This window comes from Pieris brassicae, chromosome 3, assembly GCF_905147105.1.
Source record: "Pieris brassicae chromosome 3, ilPieBrab1.1, whole genome shotgun sequence".
In the NCBI taxonomy this organism is placed as follows: domain Eukaryota; kingdom Metazoa; phylum Arthropoda; class Insecta; order Lepidoptera; family Pieridae; genus Pieris; species Pieris brassicae.
The window spans coordinates 119,455-138,082 of NC_059667.1; the positions used below are offsets into that span (position 1 = coordinate 119,455).

Here is an 18,628-nt window from a genome sequence, read left to right on the forward strand (position 1 = left end):
CGAAAGATTACAAAAGCGAAAAAGCCATACAAATAACAAAATTATAATGAATCAAGCAAATATTAAATAAATTGTGAGTTTGTTAAATTTTGCTAGAGATATAAATATGGAGGCAGTACCAAAATTGGCTTTTATAAGTTTTGAGCTAAAGATTAGCCCAGAAAGTACGCATTTTGGGCCAAGACTAAAACAAGTAAGTGATTTGTATTAAATTATCTATGTCATTAAATGTATATAAAAGTATTCTTATTTCCATGAATTATTTTATATTCTAGTATATAGCAGAGGTATATCGAGAGGATCCTGAAAGTTATGCGGCCGAAATGCATCAGTTAGAAGGCATGCGATCTGCTGCTGTACGACCGACGGTTGATTCCGCAGGACTCAAAGCTTTAAACAGATACTTTTGTCAGCTCCGAGCTATGCAGAGTCGATTTCCGATGGCTAAAGGACAACCTGCTGCTTGCATGTTTGTTTGGTAATATTCATTTAATGACATTAGTCTAGCCATCCATTTTGTATGGTTGTAACAATTGAGATGTTTGTATATTGCAGGAAGGATCTGTATGCAAATATGAATTTATCATTGGCAGACTTGCGATTTGAGATGGCATGTATTCTGTATAACATAGGGGCTCTTCATACACAACTGGCATCATCTGAAACACGTACATCTGCAGATAGTTTAAAACTGGCATGTCAGCATTTTCAAAATGCTGCATGGGCTTTCCAGTACTTAAGAGAACAATACCCTCAACCATCTGGGGCTGATGTGTCTTCAGAGATTCTCAAATTGTTACAAGAGATATGTTTTGCACAAGCTCAAGAGTGTATATTGGACAAGAGCAGACAGGATACAAGAAAACCTAGTGTTATCGGTATGATTAGTACACTTTGGTGCCAGAATAAAGTATTGCAAATCAGACACACATTAAATTATACATTTTCTAAACGGTACAGGTGCGGTGGCAACACAGGTCTTACATTTTTATAAAAACTCAATGGCTATACTGGGACCCTCGACAGGAACAGATAACATCCATGAGATAATTGGCACCAAATTATACAATAACTGGTATCGCCACTTGTCCTTTAAGGCCTCCTACATTGGTTGCATTGTTTCTCTTTATCAAGGTACAATTTTAAGTACTTATCAAACTTATTGAATGTGTTAAAATTAATGTATATGAATGAGTTGTTTGTATTCTGATAGGAATAAGTGCTGAAGAACAGCAGAAAATGGGTGAGCGTGTCGCTTGCTACCAGCTAGCTGTCGATAAATTGAATGAAGCTCGAAAGTTAGCAAAGTACATCGAACCGGTGCAAGTGACCCAAGAAGGTCTCACCTTCACAAACGACATAGTTGAGGGCAAACGAAAAGCGGCCAAGAACGAAAATGAGTTTATATACCATGAAGAAGTTCCAGACAAAGATATGCTAACCGAAATTAAGCCTGTGTGCTTAGTGAAAGCTGTAGCGATTGATTTCAACGACCCCGAGGTGAGCATCTGTAGCCGTAGGTCCTTCGTCTTTAATCCATGCGTGTGTTTTGTGGGTCTTTAATGTTGTCTTTTCGGGCACAGGTGGCGGGCAACGACGTGTTCGCTCGGCTGGTGCCCCTGGGCGCGCACGAGGCGGCCTCGCTGTACTCGGAGCGGAAGGCGCAGCTCCTGCGCCAAGTGGGCGCCCAGGCCGACGCCAAGGATCTAGAGCTCACCGAGTTCCTTTCTTCGCTTCAGCTCGATCAGCTCGACCGTCTGGACGATGACGACCAAAAGTCAGTACTCGCTTAATCCGCGTACATACTTCATTATATACATATTATAAACAGACCCTAAAGCCATTTGACATATTTAAATTCATAGAAAAAGTTAAATTTATTTTCTCTTTGTTCTGGCAGAGCTATTATCGCCTTATCTTGACGATATCGCAGATTAGGGCGTTGACTCTTGTTGTTCTTTATGTATTTTTATATCATTTAAGTCTCGGAATGTTGCTTCTACTTGCTCGTTTTCTTGGAACCCAAAAACTACTAAACAATTTATTTATTTATTTTAAAGATTTTTAAAAAGCAATAAATGTCGTAAGGAGCTGGCGGCTAGTTTTAATAATAATAATACATACATATTAAGTCAGCTGTTTTTTTAATATTGTGGCTCTATCTGGCCTCGTAATGTCTTGGCTGTGTTGTCATTTAGGTGAGAGTACAGCTGAGTAATCTATCAAAAATAATAATTTAAAAATATAAAAGTATGCATCTGGAAAACATCGAAAGTGTAACATACTCCTCCTGCCTTAGCACTCTTTAAGCGCGGGTCGCCAGGAAGAGACTCACTTATCCTCGCTTAAAAGAGCGATAAGGTCAATCGACGTACTCCGCTTTTAGACTGATAGCAGCGTTCGTGCAAAAAATAAAAATTAATGCGGTCGGGCAGGATTCCGCAGGAGGTCGTGGACCGTTGTGCTGCCATGAACGCCAACACGGACATGATCGACACCCTCGCCGGCTCCATGAACGCTCTCGCTGAACTCATCACCGACGTCGAGCACGCCCTCGCGGATGTCGAGGCCGTCATTCAGGTACCGCGCCTTCGACGCGGAGAACGCGTCGCGTCCTTCCCTGTGCCGCGTAATAGAACGACGAACGTTTCCATCCGGCAGGAGGAGAACGAGGCGGAGAAGCGGTACCAGAAGGCGATGGGGGCGCGGCCGCCGTCGCTGGTGCAGACGGAGCTGGCCAGGGAGCTGCACAAGTACCGCGAGGCGCACGCGCGCACCGCCGACAGCAACGCCGTGCTGCACAAGGCCATGACGCTGCACATCGCCAACCTGCAGCTACTGGCGCGTCCGCTGCCCGAGCTGCTGGGCGCGCTGCCCGGCGTCGCGCGGTTGCCCGGGCCGGACCGCGACGCCATGCGCGAGATGCGCCGCGTGCTCGCCAAGGCGCACGACATGCGCGCGCAGCGCCACGCCCTGCTGGACGAGCTGCGCGTCGCGCTCGCCGCCGACGACGTGACGCCTCGACTGCTGGCCGACCCCGCGAGCGACCGCGACCGCCTCTTCGACCTCGAGATCGAGAAGCACACGCCCGAGGTCAAGATAATCGAACAGAACTTGGCGGCCCAGGAGAACATCATCAATCGCCTGACCTCACTGTACGCCGCGTACGGGGACTCGCGGCGCCTGCTCGCCGACGTGCTGCGCAAGCGAGACGCCATGCTAAACGGTAACGCCGTCGGGCTCCCTCCCCACCTCTCCCGTCCTGCGCCGATCGAGAGCCGAGTAGCTCTCATCGTCTACGACCGCATCTTTCGCAGGTCTGGTGACGTCGTACGACAGCTTCGGTGAGCTCGTCAACAAGTCGACCAAGGGGCTTGAATTCTACCGCAAGCTTCAACACAACTTGACGGCGCTGCTCGCTCGGGCCCGCTCCGTTTGTCAGGTGCAGCGCGAAGAGCGAGCCCAACTCGGCGAAGCCGCCCCCGTCCCGGTCGCCGCCGCCGTCGCAGCGGCTCCCGCACCCTCGGCTGCGCCCAAGCTCAAAGACTATCTGCCCTACATGAAAAACAGGACGTCGGCCAGGACCGTACCGCCACAAGGTAGGGTCTCGAGTCTCGATGTCCCAGTGAAACCTCTACGTTCTAAGACATTCATTCTTTTGTAATTCCATTCGAATTACATCCATTTATATCAATTCAAACGATTCAAATAATTACGATAACCTGTTAAGTAGCCCCGTAGTAGTAGTAGTAATCGCCCGGCTCGGAATAAATAAATGAACAGACATACGAATGAACCTTTAGGTCCCTCGCAGCCGCAGCCCGCTTCGTCGCCCGACTTCTTCTGCCCCCCCGCCGTCCGCCCCGCGCCCCTCGGCTCAGAAGGTAAGCGCGGACTCGCTCGGTTCAGTCTGTGCTAGAACTGTTCGATGTCGCATTGCGCCTCCGAATGTTAAGCGTGTGTGTGAACTAAAATTAAAATCTTTTTCGGTTTTCTCCTAAGCCACGGACGTCGGCCTCCTCGGGGGTCTCTCGGACGGCGTGTCGTCGGGAGCCTACGCCCAGTGTCCGCCCCCCTACGCGCCCTCCGAGGTCGACGCCTACCCGTACAAGTACGGGAATCCCCCCGACGGACCCGACGACGTCCAAAACTACGACTTCTACGGCTCCCGGCAACAGTTCTCGGTTCCGGCGCCGGAGATGATCTACCGCCCGTTCGCCCCTGCGGGCCCGACGCCGTCGGTCGACGCGACCTTCGACCTGAGCGCCGACGTCGCTCGGATGCACGTGGGGGGCGAGTACGCGCAGACGTACTTCAGCGTGCAGTACCCGGCCAGCAGCTGCGACGTCGCCACGTACAGTCGGGCGGCGCAGGACATCCACACGAGCAGCACGGCGCACGCGCCTCACGCCCTCAACTACCCGTACGCGCGAGTCGAGCGACCGGACCCCTTCGCCGCCCCCGGAGCTCCGCCGACCTCGTCGAGCGCGTACTCGACGGTGTCGGTCCCGGTCCCTCTGGCGTTCCAGTCCTACGCGGTCCCTCCCGAGGCGGGGGCGAACGTTCTGTTCTACGACTCGAACTCTTTCACCGCCGGTGACCGGACGCCCCGCCTGGCCGACGGCTCCGATCCCAATCTGAACGTGAATCTTAGCGTTTCGAGCGGATTCGCTCCGGGCGCTCGCGGCTCCGAGGCGCGGACGCCGGGCCCCTACGACGTTCCGAGCTCCGCGGTCGACCCCGCTCTGGCTCGGCTCGACGAACTCGACAGACCTATAAGATCCCACGCCAAGGGGGAGGCCCTGTCCGTCGGGCCGATGCCGATGCCCAGTTACGTGACGCTCGACTACGTTCCGGATCCGATTTCCCAAACTCCGAATGCGGCGGCGGGTCAGGGGTACGCGGCGCAGTACGGGCAGAGCTACCAGAACCATCCCGGGTACACGTACAACGTCGCCACCGGAAACTACGACTACAGCTACGGCTCGCAGAACTCCTACTTCGCCTGCGAGCGTCCGGCCGACCTCGAACCCCAGACGGACGCGGCGAACGCGCGTCGGGAGACCGGCGGCGTGTACACCAGCGCCGGACACTACGACACGGTGCAGTCCCCGGCCGAAACCCCGCAGGAGACCGCGCCGGAGCCGGCACGCAGCTTCCGCGACCCGGTCCCGCCCGTCGACGCCCAGCTCGCGCCCGCTCCGCAAGGTAAGATCGTCAATCTGGCGGATTAAACGTCGAAATTGCGCCGAGTGTTCCGCGACTGTGTATTGTGAAAGCGTAATAAACGGGTGCGAAACGTTGACCGTATTTTATTTATCCGTTCCTATTCCAGCGGCGGCTGGCGAGAGCGCGAGCGAGCCGCTCCCTCCCTCCGCCCCCGCGGAGGGGGGGGAACCGAGCGCCTTCGATCTGCTCTCCGACATAGATTTCAGCGTCGACCGGAAACCGTTGACTCCTGAAATAAACGTCCCCCGCGTCTCGGAGATCGCCCGGATTCTCAAGCCTGCGATGGCTCCGAGGGTCGCTCCGAGTCCCGCGCCGGAGGAGGAGGAGGAGGAGCCGACGACGCCACCCGCCGAAGGGAATGTCTTCTCGGACCCCGGGTCCGTCAACCGGTTCACCCAGGAGGTTAAACATTTACAAAATCTGGTCGATTTCCTGTCGAACGGGACCTCTCCCGGCGACGGGTCGACGTCGTTCGGCGCCGACTGGAGACGAGTGCTGGACGTTTGCGAGGCGCAAGTGAGTTTCTTTATACGTGTGTCTTCACCGAGACATCGTGGAACACAACGATCTAACCTACCTTAAGACTAATAAGTAATCGAAAACTAACCCAATTTACTAAAAAGGAAATTCAACATAAGAAGGTGTCCAATAACACTACTTAGTCCCTATTAAGGGGAACTCTGTCCTTTTCTTATATTTTTTCACTTACCACTGTTGAGCACGTAAGACTAATTCAACTCACTGGGCTCCGTGGTTTCAACAAGTTGAATAGCCTCGACATTGCCGCGATGGTCCACCTTTGGTCGTGGGCTCCAGCAGGCTTTTTCATTCTTGTGACGACGTCCTCACAGCAAAAGCGTGAATAATTTTCTATTTCATATTCAAAGTATGTAAAACTATGCCTTATTATAACTGTATTTGTTGGGAATAGACTATATATCTTTAAAGAATGGTGTTAAACGTTTCTTCTATACCAAAGTTAGGCGTCTCATTCTCCAGCGTCGGTGATGGACTTTTGGGGCCGTTAGTGATCTCCGCAAAAGATTTAAAAGCCGGTTTAAAAGATTTGTTCGTTTCTGTCTTACATTTTACGACGTTTCTCACGTTCTCATTCTTTTGCTATAACGCAGCCTCTCATTTTCAGAAACGAGAAGACGCGAAGAGGTCGAAGGGCACGTCCACGGATAGATCGCCCGACTCGAGATTGACGCTCAGATCCGATCTCGACGCTCGCTATTATAAGGTACGTGTGAAGTCGCATAACCCGTTTACGTCCGGCTTCTAAACGAGTACGTTTCCGTATTTCGACATGAATTTCTCACAAGACTCTAATTTTTTTCAAAAAACACAAAGTAGTCATTCAATTGCAGCAACTGGCGCCTCGGGCGATCCCCCTCGTGATATGCAAACCTCCCGACGACGCGAACGTCGACACGTTCTGGAGAACGATGTTCGAGAAAAAGATCGGTTGCGTCGTCTGCTGCCAGTCGGAGACGGAGACCGAGGTACGTCCGTCGCTCCGACGCGGAGAGGTCGCTCTCTCTCGTTCGTTCCTAAACTTCACTTTTCACGGGCAGACGCAGAGCGCGATCTACCTCACGTCCGCCGGTGACGTCACGGTGACGCCGGAGCCTCCGCGTCCGACCGCGTACTGGAGCGAACGCCGCCTGCGCCTGCGCGTGTCGCCCCACACCCGCGAGCGCGCGCTCACGCTCCTCCGGCCGCACGCCGCGTCCGGCGGGTGAGTTCGCCTCGGCCGTCTCCGTCCGCGTGGCGTCGTCGACGTCGTTCACGATGTGCCGTTTGCAGGACGCCGGGCTCGGCGCGGGTGGCCCTGTGCGACGCGGCACTGCGGGCGAGCGGCCCGGGCGGGGTGTGCCTCCTCTGCGACGGCGGAGGTCAGGGAGCTTCGACGGCGCTGCTGTTGGCCGTCGTGTGCCAAGTGCGCGCCGGACGAGTGGAACTCGCCGGTGAGTCTCGTTCTTCTCATCCCGTATACTCTCGACAGAGCGGTCGCGATCTTTAGGTGGTAGTAATATTTTTTTAAAATTTATAATCCTAGATAATTCCCCTTCTATATATTTTATTTAAAGAACTTTTTCATAAAAGTATTAACAGGTTCAGTGGTATACTAACAATCGCATAGACACTTTGTGCTTAGAAATTTTAAACAATAGCATTTTGAAATTCGTGGTAGGAGTTTACTCCTCTCCCAACATTAGTATAAATCAAAAAGATTATGAAGCCTTATTCAAGGATTTTTCCAAAAAAACTTTAATTGCAGGTGATTTTACTGCACATAATGCTGGGTGGTCATATTTAACTGATAGGGGTAAATTACTGTTAGACGTCAGTTCTGACTTTCAGTTTTCTTTCATAAACAATGGAGACTTAACACGTTGCGCTACAAATAATAATAGAATAATTTGTACCTCTCCAGACGTTTCTTTCTGTAGCCCTGACATTTCATTAGAACTTGATTGGTCGGTTACCACCTTATTATTTTCATCAAGACACAAAACAACAGTCAAACATTTATTGAAAAGAAAAGGAACATATGTAAGACAGACTGGACTATAGTAAGGATATTGAGGACTCTTGTGATAATATTACATTAAATGGGGAAGTACAAAAAAGTTACGATAAGTTCTTAAATATTATTCAAGATTCAGCTAACAAAAATATTCCATATGTAAATTAAATTCTCAAAATTCCAACCGAAACCATGGTGGTATAAAGAACTATCTAAAGCGGTTGCAGAGAGACGTTTGGCTCTTAAACATTTTAGAAAATCACGTAGGAAACTAATTTAAAAAGCTAAAAGAGAGTCCTGGCAAACCTTTTGTGATAGTATTGATTCTATGTCCTGTAGCGTTGTATGGCGTAAATTAAAATGGATGAAAGGTCGATGTTCTACTAAAGATTATTTACCAGAAGATACAGCTTATCTTAGCTGATACGGTTTATCCCCCTCCCTTTGACTACAACTATAATTTTTCTGAAATTCGATCTCCAAAATTTCTGAATTAGTTTTATTATTAAAAAGAAAGGACAATTCTGCCGGGCTCGATAATATCCCTTATTCAATGACATACAATCTCCCGTATAACGCCAAGGAACTTTTGCTGTACATATTTAATTTGATTTATGAATCTGGAGTCATGCCAATGCAATGGAGACAAGTAAAACTCATAGCCATTCTTAAAAGAATTTCATTTTGAAAGTAATAACTATTTTAACAAACGCACAATAGGATTTCGTAGGGGCTTTTCATGCCAAGATAATGCCAAAGATGGCTCTTTCAAATAATCAATATGTTCTTGCGCCTTTCTAGATGTCAATAATGCTTATAATAACGTTGATATTTATTCTTTGTAGAATTCGATGTTGACCCTTTTCTTATTAGATATTATAGAGTTTCTGAAGGAGAGAGTCTTGGTTTACAAGCTACAGAATGGGAAGGTACTTACTAGAATATGCAGACGTGGTCTTGCCCAAGGAGATCCGATGTCTCCGATTCTTTTTAACATTGTTACTACTAATATTTGCAGAAACCTGCCTAACACTGTGAAAATATCTCAATATGCGGATGATTTTTCATTTTACTGTATCAATATTGATTTATATTTTTGTATTCATCAAAATCAGTCTTGTCTTAATATGGTTAATGAATTACTTGAAAATATTGGGTTGGAAATTTCAATAACAAAGACTAAACTCTGTGTATTTACTAGAAGATATCGTATCGATATAAAAATTAATAATATTGTTTTAGTGTGTTAGTACCATTAAATTTTTAGGTATGTGGGTCGATCGCCGCCTTAGCTGGGCAAAACCCATCTACACATTCACACACATCCCATTCACTTAAGACGACTGTATATAGCTATGATTAGGTCGAGATTAGAATACGGAAGTATGCTGTATGCTAGATATTGTACAGAATAAATCTCTTCGAATTTGTGGTGGATTTATACGCTCAACACCTGTGTTTGCCATGGAAAGTGAATTATGTGTCATTCGATTACACTTGAGAAGATCCTTTTTGAGTGATAAGGATCCTCTAATTCAACAATTAATTTACTTTCGAAATTCTCTAAATGATGGTTTACATCATTGGCGTAAAAATAGAACTCCCTTACGTATAGAAAGTTTTATGTAGTACTCCCATTTGAATATGGTTAAATCGGAAATTTGGCCCGAATTCGAACTACCTTTCCAGATTTCATCTTTTTCATGGAACTTAATTTTTTATCACAGATATTAAAACTATTACTAAATCTAAAGCTAACTTAACTAATAAAAAATTAAAGTCTTTAACTGAAATTTGGGTAAGTGAACCATATTCAGACTACTGTCACATATATACTAATAGTTCCAAAACAGCCGAGAAAGCCAATTATGGGTCTGTGAAGCATTTCACTATTTGGAATCAACTTCGTATCGTAGGGTGGTTATTTTTACTAATAACAAAAGTAGCTTGTTTCAATTGTTAGGTTGTGCTAGAGGTAAATTAGGGAGAAAAAGAGTCTTACCTTATACGTAGATACGTAGTGGGTCGAAGTCCGTGTTCAGTGGGTGCCATCTCATGTCGGTCTTATTGGCAATGAGATGGCTGACAGATTGGCGCTAAAAGCTCAAAACAACGGAGTTCCGATTTCAGTACAGACACATTTCGCTGATCGCATACCTTATGTTAAACATAATAGTTATCTCCAATGGAATAAATATTTTGATGATGATTCGATTATAGGTAAAGGCATATGGTATAGGTCATTAGTTAGTGAGCCTCCTCGTGTGCCCCGGTTTACCTCCTTAAAATTAAGTAGAAGAGAAATGGTTATTTGTTTTAGACTGAGATCATATCCATGTCCCTTTAAATAAATTTAATTTCCTAATAAAAAAGCCACTGAGGATAAATGCCCGGTTCGTGAGGAGGAGGATCTTCTTCATTTGGTACTCGAGTGTGAAATTAACGAACAGGAAAGGATTTTATTTTTGAAAGACACTCAGTGCCAATTGGGGAATTTAATGTTCCTTTTCCACCGCATTCTCAGTTCTGGCTTTAAAGATGAATATAGTGGCAGATTTCTAAGGTAATCGTTAACCCTAAGATACGAAGTCAACCAAACTGTCAATGTTATATCTTAGTATTTAATAAGGTTTTTGTTAAAAAGTATGTTTATGTAAAACAAATTATAGTCTAAGTTTAGATTTAAGCCGGCTTAATCGTGAGATGAATGGCTTTATATTTATTTACTTTTAAATAAATAAGATTTAAAAAAAAAAAACAGGTTCAGTCGTGTAATCTAATAACATTTAGGTATTTATTTATTTTTTATTTCCTTAAGACAATAAAGAATTTTTTGGGACTAATTTGCCGCCCCCTCGAATCCGCCGCCCTAAGCTCAAACCTACTCAGCCTTCTGGTGAATCCGCCTTCGTGTGTCGTACCCGTCGTACCCATACATCGGAGAGTCGGTCAGAACATGTAACACCGTCTCTTCAAGGACGGGCAGCATTTTGTCTGACAATTGGCGATCGACAGCTTTTGCAAAGTTTCATTGTTTTTTGCGTTCATTATAGTCGGAACCGTATCCGTCTCTTTACAGACACCTTATCGACGGGGATGGAGTCTCTGAGTCGAGGCGGCGGCACGGCGGGAGACCCCGTCGACCTGCTCCGCTCCGTGCTCTTCTACGCGCGGGGCGTCTTGCACTCCGGTAACGCTCCGCTCCGGCGCGCCTCGCGGCCCGTCACGGAACCTCGCGACGCAGCTAACGTTTCCTCCGATTCGCCAGGTTCGACGGCGTTCAAAGGGGAGGCGGCGGCGGCCCCCGCGCCCCGGCCGACGGCGCACCGGAACAGGTTCAGCCGCGAGTCCTTCGAGGAGATGCGGCAGGCGGCGGGACTCAAGAGCGGCGACATGACCGACCCTCTGAACTTTCTGGACCCGCTCTGGACCCTCAAAAAGAAATAATGGCCGTCGCGCACCGTCATTTCCGTGTATATGCAAGATCTCAGCCCGCGCAGAGGCTTCGGCGGAGCATATTTATTCAATGTTTAAAGGTTAACCTTATTATAAGAATATAACAATTGTTTGCAATTCTCTTGTATTATAGAGATCGGATATCGATAATAAAGTGTAAACTGTAAAACACTGTGCTCATTTGCATGCAGATAGAACTCGTCCCGTCGAAAATAAAACAGCTCGTGAAAAAATAACTTTAATGAGATACATTTTTCTTACTCTTAAGCATTCTAACATAAATTAAAATCAGAGCGAGGCGTGACATCGACATTCTTGTTTATTTAAATTAACGAGATCTTTACCTATTCATAGTTTTTAATTAACGAATCTAACTTCGCGAGGGCGTCCGTCTGCTAGACGATGGCGAAGAACCGAGCCGGCTCCGCACCGTCGGCCTCCAGCTCGCTCGCCGCCACGCCCTCCTGCAAAGGCGACCGCGACTCTACTGAAAGATGTCCGACGTCTTCGGCCGGCTTTCGCCACCGAGAGAGACTCACCGCGGCCTCGTCGTACTCGTTCACCTCCACCGGAATCGCCTGGCCGTCCTGCGTCAGGATCTGCGAACGATTCGGTCGTCTTTATAGCGAACGTGACCGATCGAAGATCGAGCCTCGGTCGGTTCCGTACCTGCAGGGTCTCTCCGTCGAGCGAGGTGACGGCGAGCACGGAGCCGTCTCGCATGCGCAGGCGCAGAGGGGATCGACCGCCCGCGTCGCCTCCCGACCGAATCGGGAGCGAGTGCGGTCGGTCGACCGGCGACTCGGCGAGCGGCGAGTCGGGGTACGCCTCGCGGGCCGACGGCGCCTCGGCGTCCTCGGCCTCCGCCTCGACCGCCTCCTCCACCTGCGGAAGCGGTTCGAGCGCTCGGGAAATGCGGCGACGGGGCCGACGCGGCCCGGGCGACGGTCTCACCTCTCGGGGACGGAGGACGCGGAAGGCGGACGCGTCGGACGCCTCGTACGTCACGTAGATGACGTCGCCGCCCACTTCTTGCTTGCTCACCAACATGACCTTTTCGCCGACCCGAAACGCGTCGTCGCCCGGGGCCTCCGGGGCCGGCGCCGCCGTCGTCCGCTCGGGGCCGGGCCGCGGCGCGGGAGCCCTCCTCGACGTTTCGTTCCTGGAAGAGACGTCTCGTCGCGTCGATCGTCCGCCGCTCGACGAGCGGACGGACGAGCGGGCGGAGCGCTCACCCGTGCCGACGCGCGTGCAGGCGCCTCTGCGACGAGGTGGTGAAGCGGCGCGGGCAGAGGGGGCAGGCGAACGGCTTCTCGCCCGTGTGGATGCGCTCGTGCTCCGACAGGTTGCCCTTCTGGCTGAATCTCTTGCCGCAGGTCTCGCAGGAGTAGGGCTTGGACCCTGGGGACGGAACGCGTCGTCTTTAAGCGAAAGGCTCCTCCGCCCGACCGTCGCCCGCCTCGCGACTCCTCTTACCCGTGTGCCAGCGCATGTGCAGCGTGAGGCTGGTCTGGTGCGAGAAGCGCTGGTGGCAGACCTCGCAAGAGAACTTCTTGACCCCGGAGTGCAGCTGCAGGTGGTTGCGCAGGTTGGCCTTCGTCTTGAACGTCGCCGCACAGATCTGGAAGCGGCTCGAGTCTGAGAAGCGTCCGAGCGAAACGCGCACGGGCGCCCCGCGACGTTACCTCGCAGTCGAAGGGCCGCCGCTTGGAGTGCACGAGCTGATGCCTCTGCAGCAGCTGGCGATGGTGGAAGCGCTTCCCGCACTGGCCGCACACGTACTGGGTGGCTCCGTGCGCCGCCTGCTTGTGGTACGTCACGGACGACGGGTGGCTCAGCACCTGAGGGCATCGGCACGGTCAGACTCGCGTCCCGCTCGAGCGCCGCTTCGAGCTCTCGCGTTCGCGGAGACCTTGTGGCAAACGTCGCAGGCGTATCCGGCGTCGGCGGGGGCGCGTCTCCTGCGATGCGCCAGGGTGTGCAGGGCCAGAGAGCGAGGGTAGGCGAAGAAGAGTCCGCACTCCGGGCACCGGTAGGGCCTCTCCCCGCGGTGAACGGCCTACGGCGAAGACCATTATTATGACTCATCGTCTCATCGTGATCGTGGTGAGTGCCGCAGGAGGGAGGGCGGAACCTTTATGTGCATGGACTTGCTCTGTTTGCTGCCGAACTTCTTGTCGCACTGGTTACACTCGAATTTCTTTTTGTCGGCTCCCGAAGGCTCCTCCTCGCCGTCCTCTCGAGCCGGATCCGGATCCGTCGGAGCTGAATGAGTGAGCGAGCACAAGTTTTAGTTATCCTTTAAACGAAATAAAGTATTCATAATCAGAGAGACGCGAGGCGGACCAGGCCTCGTGACGTCGAACAATGGAATACTGACGAAGTGGTTCCTCCGCGACGGACGCGTCGGCTTCTCTGTTCGGTCGCGCGTCCGGATCCTCCTTCATCTCGATGGGCATCGGCATGGAGGGTATCGTCGACTCTTTCTCTTCTGGCGTCGGCCGGTTTTCACTTTCGGGCTGAAAATGTGTAACGAGGTCCGTTCCCGCTCAATGAAATTTTTTTATTTTTTATCAGGACAAACACATGATATAAATTGACATACATACAAAAAAAATAAAAAAAGCTGTGCCGTCCCTATAACGCGTGCACACGACCGGCGTAGTCGAGTAGACTCAATATACAGTGTTAATACGAACAATCATAAAAATTAAAATACTAATTATAAAAAAATTAAACTATTTGAACTAAGAAAATAAATTATCGGTACTGTGTCCTAATTCTACACTTAGCAGAGGCCAGAGAACCATGGAAGATGTCAAAACTCTGTGCAATTTCATTATTGGAGAGTTTCTGGCAACGTTTGTTCGACAATGTGGGAGGTGAAAACATCTACGATCGTATACACGACTCCCGACCCGAGGAACTCGTATGGATAAATGTTTTAAAATTTCTGGGCAATCCGCAAGTCCGAATTACCTTAAATGGGTATAGCGAGTCGACGTTTGCCCTACGAACGCTCAGAGATTCCGAGGTATATCAATTTAACCTATCCTCATATTTACTTAAAATTGCACATTTATTATTTTTAAAGGATAAATGGTATAAAAACTTTTTGGCGCCCTCTCCGGCCTCGCCGAACGGGTTGAATACATTGGCGACCAGACACAACTGTTGAACTCTAAGATGCTTCCGACGAGAGTGAATGATGCGAAAAGGAGATCACGAGACGACGGGTGAACTCACGTCGAAGAGCGGGTCGCGATTGTGCGACGCGACGTGCGACATGTAGCGGCCCGCGGACGCGAAGCGCAGCCCGCAGAGGGCGCACTGCGACGGCTGCCCGGCGCCTCGCACGGCTGCACACGAGGGAGAGGGTTAACGTGAAGACGGACGTCGGAGACGACGCCGCGCGCGAAGACGCCGACGCGCTCACCTCCCTTGGGCCTGCCGCGCCCCTTGCGCACGTTGACCACCACCGGCTCCCCGGAGGAGGCGACGTGGCCGATCGTCTTCACCTCCGGCTCCGTCGACGCGCCGTCCTCCTTGGCCGCCGCGGTGTCGGGGTCGCACTCCGCTTTGTCGATGACGCCCTCTTCTATGAATATCTTTTCGAGCTCCCTTCCCTGAAAAAAAAGGTCGAACGCTTCGCTTCTCTGAACGGAACAATCTCTCAGACTTCTCCCTTGATATTGAAATATTAATAAGACGATGATAAACGTTTCGGCACACTGTGCGGCTGAATCTTAGTCAGTCCTGCGCGGAATCAAAATATCTGGAGGTTTCGGGTAGGTCAGTTGTAACTTATTATTTCCTCACTTTGTTAATAAATAATAACCGAGACTCGGTGAGTTAAAGTTGTACCTGCACGGCTCCTTTCAACCTTGTGGGCATCTTTCTCCTTCTCTTTCCGTGACTTTCTTCTTGAGCCCGCTGCGCCTGTTGTCGGGCTTCCTCTTCTTTAGCCGCCACGGCCGCGGCTGCCTCCCGAGCCAGCTCTTCGGGAGTCTTGAGCTTCTTGGAGGGCCTACCTCTTTTCCTCTTCGGCTTATCCAAGCCCGCCATCTGCAGGCTGATCGGATGCTCCACATGGTAAATGCCATCGCTTGTATTTACTGAAATTACAATTAGGAAAAATCTAGCTTAATCCGATTACTTATGCCCTGGAACCCGAATTTATATTAGTTTAGTGTGATATTATAAATAACTTGTGTTAGATATCATTATTTTTGTAGGTCTTTTAATAAATATGTTATGTAGTATCGAAAACTTTAGTCACATTTTCTCGGATTATGGGGATGCGGATCGGTTCAATCTGATTTAACTTACTTTCATAGACAATTTTTTCAGCAATTACTTCTGTATCAGGAATTTCTTTTGTAATACTTTTTTTATATTCTACTTCCCTTTCATGTAAGTCGCGCAATATTTTCTGCAAAACCAAACGGTAATTAAATAACACTCCGTCGCGATTTTTCTCAATCCTTGGATATTGTAATGGCTAAGTACCTGTCCTTTAATAATAAGGTTGAAAAATTCTACAGTTGCCTCAACCTGAATAGTACACCCAGGGCAAATCGTCCGCGGTAACTGTCCATCATCAGACACCTATAATAATTATGTGTTAACATTTGGAGAAGGCCGAGAAGTTTATACTAAACTATATGAATCGGCTAAGTCAAATACTGGCGCGAGTATTTATTTAAGTTCATTAGAAAATAATGCTCGGTGAAGCTAATGTAGTTACTTAATTAAAAATTATTCCGTATTATTTGACATGTTTTAAAACTACAAAAACTGAATTGTAGTTGTTATTCATTATATTTACATGTTATTTTATAAAATGTCTTCCGCTGTCAGACATCTTGGTTTAGTAAGAAGTCAAATCAAGTACGTTTTACATTAAGGACCTTACCTTAAGTGGCAAATACTTATTAATGGTTTCACTCAATTCTTGATTATATTCCTCATTAGTATATAATAATGTTCCGTTATCATTTTCTTCTCCACAAAGTCTGCAAACTGTAGAATTATAAAGATAAACTTCCATTATAGAAGAGTGAAAACACTCAATTTAAATATGGCGTCATCTACTTCCGCCTACTTCATTTGTGTCAAACCGACAATTGATAAGCTCAGATATGTTAGCACTGTATACAACCGTGATCACAAATCACGTGACCATCTTATTATTATGAGATTATTTATGTTTACTTTAAAAAATTAACAATAATACATCTTAGGGATTTGTTTATTTATCTTATATTATCTTTTTAATTCAGTTACATAATGTTAAAGAATAACTAAGTAAAAATCCGGTATTGATAACTTAAATATCGTCTGTAATTGGTTCTGTCATCTGTGACATAAACGAATTCGTCATTCGGTCCTTCTAAAATTTGACAGCCCTTTCCGGTTTAGTACCCGGGGCTAGTAGCCGTAGTTTTGGGTTTTATTATTTAAAATCGCCCTCAATCGAATAAAATGAGGATCTATAAGGACATTATTACTGGTAATTTAATAAAATATATTTTAAAGTGCGATTATATGCTAATATTTTTAATTTTCATTGAATATTTGCAATTGTCATTTGGCGATCATCATTAGTGTGAAATCTGGATTTGTAGTTTAAAGCCGTATTATCTACGTGGAGTGATTGGAATATTAATTAATTATGATGCTTAAAAGTGTGTTAATATTTCAGGTGACGAGATGTTCTCGGATACATACAGAATGAAATTAGTGGATGAAGTGATTTACGAAGTGACCGGCAAACTGGTGACGAGATCACAGGGCGATATAAAAATTGAGGGTTTCAACCCCTCAGCCGAAGAAGCGGACGAAGGCACGGACTCAGCCACTGAAAGTGGAGTAGATATAGTTCTTAACCACAGGCTAGTAGAGACATATGCCTTTGGTGACAAGAAGTCTTACACCTTATACCTAAAAGACTACATGAAAAAGTGAGTGCTTTGTGACGAGTAATATAGCATTAAGCTTAATTACGAATTGTTTGTGAAAAGTACGTGAATAACATTTTCATATGGTATATAAAAAACAACAAAACTTGTTCAATTGTTCAACAATAACAACATTAACCATGACATGCTATCAGATAATTCAATTATGAAACTAGTAGTGCTTCAATGCATGTCAAGCTCATTGATGGCAGTAGTTTTATAGAAAAGTATTGACAAATAATTGTCTAGATATAAATAAGATAAGTTTTGTTGATATGGGGCATCATCTAATACCATGGTCAGTTGTCAATATTGTACCTTGGAGACTACGATGCTAGAGAAAATAACTTTAAATGAAATAACATTCATTTTATAATGTCTGTTAATGAAGTGAAGCTTACATTAATTTTAAATTAGTGGAATTAAAATGTGTCGACACACTTTTTTTAAATTAAAGTAAATTTTAAATATTTCAGGTTAGTTTCAACACTAGAAGAAAAATCTCCTGACCAAGTTGATGTGTTTAAAACTAACATGAACAAAGTAATGAAAGATATCCTGGGAAGGTTTAAGGAGCTACAGTTCTTCACCGGTGAATCTATGGACTGTGATGGGATGGTTGCCATGATGGAATACCGGGAACTCAATGGAGTTTCTACCCCAGTGATGATGTTTTTCAAACATGGTTTAGAGGAGGAAAAATTCTAACATAATATCTTAAGTGATACTCAGCATTATTCCAGACTAACGCCTATATCCTTTTTATTTATTTACAATCATGTCCGTATGGCTTCGGCTTTGGCTACTCCCCGTCAAAAGGCTGAACTTTTGTAAAGATAAAATGTTGCATATTATTGTAATAAATTCAATGAACAATAACATGTCCTTTTTCATTTCTCTCATTGTATGCTTCGGCTAATGTAAAGGATTATTCTCTCACTTTTGTATGCTAATTTATTTAATTTTAATTAAATGGTTTCACATGTTACATTTTAATATATGTTTTTTAAGTAGAACTTTTTTCATTTTTATCTGGAATATAATTGTCCTCAAGAATGCATAGTGATGTTGATGATCTTCTATACACTGTATGAGAGTATAGAAGATGGCTGCATCAAGACATTGCAAAAAGGCTTACAGAAAACTGTGGTTTTTGTTTGAAGTAACTTGGAGTGCAATGTGTTGGTGTGCGCCCCGTTTGAAGCTAAATGCAGTCTCACGTTAGAGCGAGTACAAAGTAAATTTACCTGTTACCTCTACAAGAGAGAATTTCTTTCAAGGATAGACCTATTTGTTTGTCGCTGGCTGGGTTCACAAGAGTTTCTATATTATTAGTAATAATAATTATAGTTTCTTTATTATATACTAGATGGCGCTAGCAGCCATCGCGGTTGGTTTGAAGTTGACAGAAGACTTCTGTGACACTTAGTGAAAGTCATCGGAGATTGAA

At 47.0% G+C, this 18,628-nt stretch overlaps 2 protein-coding genes and 1 pseudogene across 3 annotated transcripts; 2 read left to right on the forward strand and 1 right to left on the reverse strand.

Annotated features, from left to right (window-relative positions):
• Positions 1-4: 4 nt before the first annotated feature.
• On the forward strand, positions 5-11,398 carry LOC123707770 (tyrosine-protein phosphatase non-receptor type 23). Of its 2 annotated transcripts, XM_045658110.1 has the most exons (18): positions 5-193; positions 276-478; positions 556-878; positions 961-1,134; positions 1,214-1,500; positions 1,584-1,777; positions 2,436-2,580; positions 2,662-3,226; positions 3,318-3,599; positions 3,804-3,884; positions 4,003-5,208; positions 5,336-5,745; positions 6,374-6,472; positions 6,600-6,734; positions 6,807-6,970; positions 7,039-7,199; positions 10,842-10,952; positions 11,031-11,397. In XM_045658110.1, the coding sequence occupies exons 1-18, from the start codon at positions 107-109 to the stop codon at positions 11,207-11,209; spliced, it is 4,806 nt and encodes a 1,601-aa protein (XP_045514066.1). In that variant the 5' UTR covers positions 5-106; the 3' UTR covers positions 11,210-11,397. The 2 variants fall into 2 exon arrangements, with proteins under 2 accessions (XP_045514066.1, XP_045514065.1); XM_045658109.1 differs by having other exon boundaries at positions 10,842-11,398.
• Positions 11,399-11,443: 45 nt separating this feature from the next.
• LOC123707772 lies at positions 11,444-16,307 on the reverse strand (annotated as a pseudogene).
• Positions 16,308-16,588: 281 nt separating this feature from the next.
• On the forward strand, positions 16,589-18,057 carry LOC123707553 (translationally-controlled tumor protein homolog). Its single transcript, XM_045657682.1, has 3 exons — positions 16,589-16,730; positions 16,923-17,181; positions 17,655-18,057. Exons 1-3 carry the CDS (start codon positions 16,703-16,705, stop codon positions 17,884-17,886), a joined length of 519 nt encoding a protein of 172 aa, XP_045513638.1. The 5' UTR covers positions 16,589-16,702; the 3' UTR covers positions 17,887-18,057.
• Positions 18,058-18,628: the final 571 nt, after the last annotated feature.